This window comes from Zootoca vivipara, chromosome 12 (assembly GCF_965207765.1).
Source record: "Zootoca vivipara chromosome 12, rZooViv2.hap1.1, whole genome shotgun sequence".
In the NCBI taxonomy this organism is placed as follows: domain Eukaryota; kingdom Metazoa; phylum Chordata; class Lepidosauria; order Squamata; family Lacertidae; genus Zootoca; species Zootoca vivipara.
Genome location: NC_142595.1, coordinates 47070836 through 47078345, shown reverse-complemented (window position 1 = coordinate 47078345; position 7510 = coordinate 47070836). Strand labels below are relative to the sequence as shown.

The 7510-nt window shown below is 42.3% G+C and overlaps 1 protein-coding gene across 1 annotated transcript; it reads left to right on the top strand.

The window, feature by feature from the left end:
* The first annotated feature begins 1511 nt into the window (after positions 1-1511).
* LOC118078111 (vomeronasal type-2 receptor 26-like) lies at positions 1512-6748 on the top strand. The gene is made up of 4 exons (XM_088654871.1): positions 1512-1880; positions 3490-3717; positions 4681-4807; positions 5847-6748. Exons 1-4 carry the CDS (start codon positions 1512-1514, stop codon positions 6746-6748), a joined length of 1626 nt encoding a protein of 541 aa, XP_088510997.1.
* Positions 6749-7510: the final 762 nt, after the last annotated feature.

Here is a 7510-nt window from a genome sequence, read left to right as displayed (position 1 = left end):
AAACCTATCCATTCTTAAGGAAATCAGCCCTGAGTGCTCCCTGGAAGGACAGATCGTGAAGCTGAGGCTCCAATACTTTGGCCACCTCATGAGAAGAGAAGAATCCTTGGAAAAGACCTTGATGCTGGGAAAGATGGAGGGCACAAGGAGAAGGGGACGACAGAGGACAAGATGGTTGGACAGTGTTCTCAAAGCTACGAACATGAGTTTGACCAAACTGCGGGAGGCAGTGCAAGACAGGAGTGCCTGGCGTGCTATGGTCCATGGGGTCACGAAGAGTCGGACACGACTAAACGACTAAACAACAACAACAACCATCTTCCTATGGTACAAGCTGGAAAAACACAAAATATACAGGAAAGATCGCACGTTTCATAACAATATGATCCAAAACAAATGAGTGATAATAGAAAAGACCACTTTAAAGTAAAGTTATATCAAATAAAGTAATATTCAATGATCCATATGGAATATAATAGTATATAATAAAATAAACTTTTCAAATATCAGTAAATGATAGTTGTATAGATATCCACTCTAAATAAATACAACAAATCATTACAAAACTGTTATCAATAGAAATAAGAAATGCACAAAATACTGCAATAAAAAGATTGGCTTCAGCTACAAGGTCATGTATGTATGTACCTGTATTCAATTTCTTCTTTTTAGGCTCCTTAGAGAGATGAAAAACAAGGTATTACAATGATGTGTGCTTCAAACAACGGCTTCTTCAGAACTATATCCAGTTCTGTTTTTCTTGTAAAAGAGGTGCCAGAACACACATTGAACACCTCTCTTGCATTCTTATAAAGGAAATGGTGCCTACCTGAGAGGTGCCGGAAATGAGTTCTGCTTGGGAAAAAAGTCTCCAGGATTAAATCACTGGAGGAAACTAATAGACTGGAAAGTTTAGGATTTACTGTTGATTCAAGGCATGAAAACCTTTGTCAGTGTTATGATGTTATTTTGTCTGTACAGGAAGAGTTTTATTACCTCAGGAACAGCAGTAACTGGATACTTTCAGTAGAAGTGCACAGGGGCGTCACAATGGGGGGGTGATGGGGGGTGGTCCGCCCCGGGTTCCACTCTGGGGGGTGCCACTTGGCGCCCCCACTCCCGCGACTCCCAAGGTCGCACTGTGTCAAGCAGACTTTTTACCGGGAGGCTGGAGGCTCGGCTTGGGAGTCGCGGGGGTAGGGGCGCCAAGTGCCCCCCCGGCTGCGCTGATCAGGCTTTCTACCTGGAGTTTTGTAGCAGGAGGCACGCAGCTTTGGAGGCGCGGGGGACGGTGATATCCCGCCACATAACAACGCATGCACCGTTACGTAACATGCATGCATCGTTACGTAGCGACGCATGCGTCGTTACGTAGCGACACCGCACCCCCCAGGTGCATGCCAATTTGCCGTCCCGGATGTCGCGGCGCCTCGCTACGCCCCTGGAAGTGCAGTATCATCATAATCAGCAAGATTTTTGTCCCTACGGCAAGCAATTTGGTCATAGACAGGATGGAGCAGAATTGTTCTAAGAGTTTGGCTGCCTTAAGTGCTTCTTTGCTGAAAGAGCACTCAATCTCTCTCTGCAGTGTGGTGCTAAAATTCTACCAGCACATCCTGGCCTTGGTGTTTGCCGTAAACGAGATCAATGAGAATCCCAGCATCTTGCCCAACGTCACTCTTGGGTTCCACATCTATGACAGCTACTACGATGCAAGGATGACTTATCGGACCACTATGGACCTGTTCTTCAAATTCAGAAGATTTGTCCCCAGTTACACATGCAACACCCAGAAAAACCTCATAGCTGTCATTGGGGGACTTGGTTCTGATGTCTCCGTCCATATGGCAGAACTCTTAAGCCTATACAAGTATCCACAGGTAGGATTTATCCTTGGATGAATGGGGGAACGTCACTAATTTAATTCTTCTCCTGGAATGCTGGGAGTAATTTTGAGGGTCAGAATCAGCAGAGGAATGGATGTGAGAAAATCAGAATCTTAATCTGATGCTTAAATTCCCCTGAAGTTTAGTGGTGCCATTTCCAAAGTGTGCAGCAGCTGCAATATCTCCCCCCTTTCTTTTTAAAGAAAAAAATTGAAATGAACTGTGGCTTCATTTTAAAATGAACCATGACTTCATTTTAAAAGTAAAAGAAAATGAGAGGTGCTAGTCATCAGACCACCTCATATACCAGTCTACATTTTAGAGACCTTTAATAGAATTTTGGCCTGCTCCCAAAATTGTGAAGGTGTTTTCCCACAGCTCTGATAAACAGCTGATAAAACAGCTCCTGTCACAGGTCGACAGTCTCAGATGCTCCTCTTAAAATATTTGTGTTTTTCCCTTTAGCTCACTTATGGTTCATTCACCTCCAAGCAGAGTCGCACAACACATTTGCCTTCCTTTTACCATATGGTTCCAAGTGAAGCAAACCAGTACATTGGGATCATTAGCTTGCTGAAGCATTTTGGATGGACCTGGATCGGGCTCTTTGCTGTGGACAATGACAGTGGAGAACATTTCACACAGGTCCTGGAGCCATTGCTTTCTCAGAATGGAATCTGTTCAGCCTTCACACAAATGATTCCAAACCAAAACAATGCAATGGATGTCACTGCAGTTAACATATTAGCTTCTCTGATTTATCTAGCTTTCTCAGAGAGCAAAGCCACTACCTTTGTCATCTATGGAGATTCTATGACCATTCTATGGGTGAATACATATGTGCTCATAGGAGTTCCTAGCTACAATGAAAGCACATCACTTGGAAAGATATGGGTTATGACAGCCCAGCTTGATTTTACATTAACAGGCCTTCAGAATGGATGGGATTTTCAATTGTTTGAAGGTGCCCTGTCCTTCACAATTCACTCTGATGAGATTCGGGGATTCAAGGAATTTCTTCAGATTGTAAAACCTGGCTGGAATCAATAAGATGGGTTTCTCAAGGACTTCTGGGAGCAAGCATTTAATTGTTTATTTCCAGACCCCCAGGAGCTGATAGAGGTTGATGGAACTTGTACTGGAGAGGAGAGGTTGGAGAACCTTCCTGCGACTATATTTGAAATGCACATGACTGGCCACAGCTACAGTATCTATAATGCCGTCTATGCTGTGGCCCATGCTTTGCAAGCCATAGGGTCATCTAGATACAAACACAGTCCAATGATGAGTGGCAAAAGTCTTCAAGATCTCCAGCCCTGGAAGGTAGTATATTCATAATGAAATAAACTCATTTACATGAAGCAAATAGAACAAAATCACACAGCTTCCAATTTTATTCCTAATAATAATAATTATAATTACTATTATTCAAATTAAACTATAACCACCATGGCATACTGGTTCTCTTGCCTTAAATATAAACTATATTTTTAGATTTTTTGTAAGAGGAAACCACATAAGTAATGTTGTCAATGAATTTTGACATATTTACTCCAATAGGTTTTTATCCCATTCCTAACCACCCTTGTTCTTTTTCAACTAGCTGCACCCATTTCTTGATGGCATTTTGTTTAATAACTCAGTTGGAGAAGCAATCTTTTTTCATGATAACAGGGAGAGGAGAGGTGGATTTGACATAATGAACATGGTCACTTTCCCAAACAAATCCTTCCAGAGAGTCAGAGTTGGAAGGGTGGATGCCAAGTTTCAGGAAGGAAAAGAGTTCAACATTAATACAGACCTAATTGTGTGGCACAGGAGTTTTAACCAGGTTTGGATTCTTGATAAGCTTCCAGTTTGTGCCTTCTGCCATGTTGGTTGGAGATACAAAATGATTCTTGTCCCCCAAAGGATATGTGTTCGTAACTTAGATCAGATGTGTCAGAGGTCGTTGTTGCGGCTACTCTAGAGTAATGACGCTCCACATTCTTGTCTTTAGATGGTTTTATTTAGTGCAGTCTATTTACAGTGAAATGAGCGTGTAGAACATGTCTGCTCAGTCCGAGGCAGAATCCGGGAATGGACCACCCCTCGTCTTCTTCCAGCATAAGAGTCTCGGGACGGCAAACCTTCTTCCCCGCCTTCTTCTGCGTAATTCCGGAACCAGAGGGGAAAAGGGTCTACGCTCCATGTTTTCCTTCTCCCCCCTTTCCCCCTCTCTTTCTTCCTCCCTCATGTGTAGCAGGGGCTCTCCTGTGTTGCCGGAGCCCTGCATCCCTCTTCCTCCTTCCTCACTGGACTCCTCCCCCTCCCCGCTGGCGTTGCTGCTATTGGAGGAGCTGCTCTTGATGATGGGAGGGGGAATCTCTGTATTCTCTTCCCCTTACAAGATGGATAAGGAATGCCAATATGTACTGAAATGTCCCTACTAGTCTTTTAGAAGACATCTGAAGGCAGCCCTGTTTAGGGAATCTTTTAGTGTTTAACAGACCATTGTATTTTAATATTTTGTTGGAAGCCGCCCAGAGTGGCTGGGGAAACCCAGCCAGAGGGGTGGGGTATAAATAATAAATTATTATTATTATTATTAAACCATTCTGAGACGTGTGGTTCTAAAAAATTGACTGCAAAAATAATGCATTGTTTGCTCAGGACTGTTTTGGCACATTGTAGCATGCTCATATTGAATGTACCGTGTTCTGAATTCTTCCATGTTCATCATGTTCTTACGGAGTAAAGAGTAAACAGAGAGATAATCATTTTCTACTAATCTTTTCTTCCCCTTTATGGGCAGGTGACCCCTGTCTCTGTGTGCAGTGATTCCTGCCATTCTGGTTACCAGAAGAAAAAGAAGGAAGGAGTGAAGTTTTGCTGCTACAGTTGCGCCCTGTGTCCAGAAGGAAAGATTTCCACCCAGAAGGGCAGGTCTCAATGTCTTTGTCTTCTGGGTGCTTTCAGTTAATATGTTTGGTTATGAGTGGGAATTAATCAAGTTATGGTGGCATCATAGGTTCAGTTTCTACACAGAGAATAAGGGCAGCTTAGTCCATTTTGAGCAGGCCACAAACCTCAGTACTGTTCAAGTTACTCCCTCTTGTTTAACCTATTTTTCCCAAGGATGATTTGTTTATTTATTTATTTCCCTTTCTTTTATTCTTCCTTTCATTTTTTTAATGTTTTCAAAGAGGTTTCCATTAAAAAAACAACCTATGAATAGAAACTCACAAAGAACAGACGAAAATGCTCCCGCAATCCAATTAAACAAATGATAGCCTTCGAAAGTGTGATGACGTGGCTATCTGTGCCTCCAAGCGGAGGGAGTTCCAAAACTGGGGTACCACCACTAACAAAGCCCTGTGTGAGGATCTCAGTGCGACCACGAAGAGCCCTCCCCAATGATCTCAGGGCTCCCCAATGATCTCAGGGCTCCGAAAAAATGGCTTACTGTCGGGACAAGGCAGAAATGGCTCCTAGCACAGTGTCTGCATGCTGAAAGATGTCTCCCCCCCCAGCTGCACATGCGATATCTCTGCATATACCTGCGACAGTTTCTTATGCCACCTGAAAATTAGAATTTCCATAGTAGTAACATACACAATAACTGGCTTGGTGTTATGCCAATATCACATACAAATTCATAAAATAATATGACAAATAGTAGTGAAATTTTTGTATAATTTTATTTTGTTGACAAGTTCTTTATTTAAAAATAAATAAATACTGTGTTATAGTACGGGCGGAAGGGGCAGAATGGGAGCAGACTGTGGGGTGGAAGGGGGCAGGGCACGCTTATGTACACTCTGAAAATGTGTGCAGGGGTGGGGAATGGAAATGGTGCGAAATGGTTACTGCATGTATTTAATGTAAACCATTTTGAGATTTTTTTTAAAAAAAAATTACGCCGACTACACATTTGATGTGCAAAATTAGCATTGTGATGATTGCTCTTTATTGCTTCAGACATGGATGACTGTTCCAAATGCCCCGACGATCAGTATGCAAGCAAGGACAGAGATCGGTGCGCCCCGAAACTGACAATCTTTCTGTCTTATGAGGAACCCCTAGGGATCTGTTTAGCCTTGGTTGCTATTTCTTCTTCCCTCATCACAGCCGTGGTGTTAGGAACTTTTATTAAGCACAAAGATACCCCCATAGTCAAAGCCAACAACCGGGACATCACCTACACTCTCCTGGTCTCCCTCCTGCTCTGCTTCCTCTCATCTTTACTTTTTATAGGAAGACCTCAGAAGTTGACTTGCTGTCTCCGACAATCTTCCTTTGGAATCATCTTCTCTGTAGCAGTTTCATGTGTATTGGCAAAAACCATCACTGTGGTTGTAGCTTTCATGGCCACCAAACCAGGGTCCAGCATGAGGAAGTGGGTGGGGAAAACATTGGCCAGCTCCATTGTCCTTTTCTGCTCTTTGATTCAAGCAGGCATCTGTGTAGTATGGCTAGCAATTTCTCCCCCACTCCCCAATTTGGACATGCAGTCAGTACCTGCACAGATCATATCGGAATGCAATGAAGGGTCTGTCACCATGTTTTATCTTGTTCTGGGCTACATGGGCCTTCTGGCCATCATCAGCTTCACCGTGGCTTTCCTGGCAAGGAAGTTGCCAGACAGTTTCAATGAAGCCAAATTCATCACCTTCAGCATGTTGATGTTTTGCAGTGTTTGGTTGTCATTTGTTCCAACCTACCTGAGCACCAAGGGAAAATACATGGTGGCTGTGGAGATCTTCTCCATCTTGGCTTCCAGTGCTGGGTTATTGTGCTGCATCTTTGCCCCTAAATGCTTCATCATTGTGCTGAGGCCTGACTTGAACAACAGGGAGCAACTAATAAGAAAAAAGAATTAATCAGCTCAGCTTTTAATCAACTTGTCTGATATCACAGAATTAAAGAATAATACATTCCTGTTTTGTGTATATCTTATGTGAGCAGAGTTAGTGGCATGTTTAGGGAAGTTTTTAATATTTGAAGTTTTATTCTCTTTTTAATCTATTGGGAGCCGCCCAGAGTGGCTGGGGAAACCCAGTCGGATGGACGGGGTATAAATAATATATTATTATTATTATTATTATTATTATTATTATTATTATTATTATTCAGGCCGGGACTTAGCTCTGAATATATGCCTATTAAATTCTTTGTATTTACAAATTGCATTAACAAATAGAACCGGAATATGATAAATTCATATGAGTAAAATGAATAAATAAACTTTTAAAGATTTCATGGGATATTATTTCATATGTGTAATGAATGGGTTCTTTCCCACAGAAGCGAGACAACTCCAACAGCAATTAACACAGGTTTATTGCTCAAAACACACAATAACTCTGGAGCTCACTCACTCAGCATCTGCTTCCAAGTTAACTGTTGCCTAGTCTGAGTTCCTCCCCTTCCTCTTTCCCCATTTAAAGCCCAATTTCTGCTTCCTTTCCTGTTCACGCCTGTGCATCATGGGATGGGCTATTTCCATTGGCCCTCCCTCTGAGTCTGAGCTTAAACTTCCTCCCTCTGAGTCCGAGCTTAAACAATATGGTATAATTATATACTCAAAAGAAAGAGACAGGAAAAAGTACATTGAGATTAGACAAAAGGAAAAAGAATTGGAA

Coding starts and splice junctions, on each gene's coding strand:
- LOC118078111 (XM_088654871.1), top strand. CDS start 1,512: ATGGAGCAGAATTGTTCTAAGAGTTTGGCTGCCTTAAGTGCTTCTTTG. Junction 3,718..4,680: donor GGCACAGGAGTTTTAACCAG/GTTTGGATTCTT, acceptor CTTTATGGGCAG/GTGACCCCTGTCTCTGTGTG. Junction 4,808..5,846: donor AAAGATTTCCACCCAGAAGG/GCAGGTCTCAAT, acceptor TTATTGCTTCAG/ACATGGATGACTGTTCCAAA.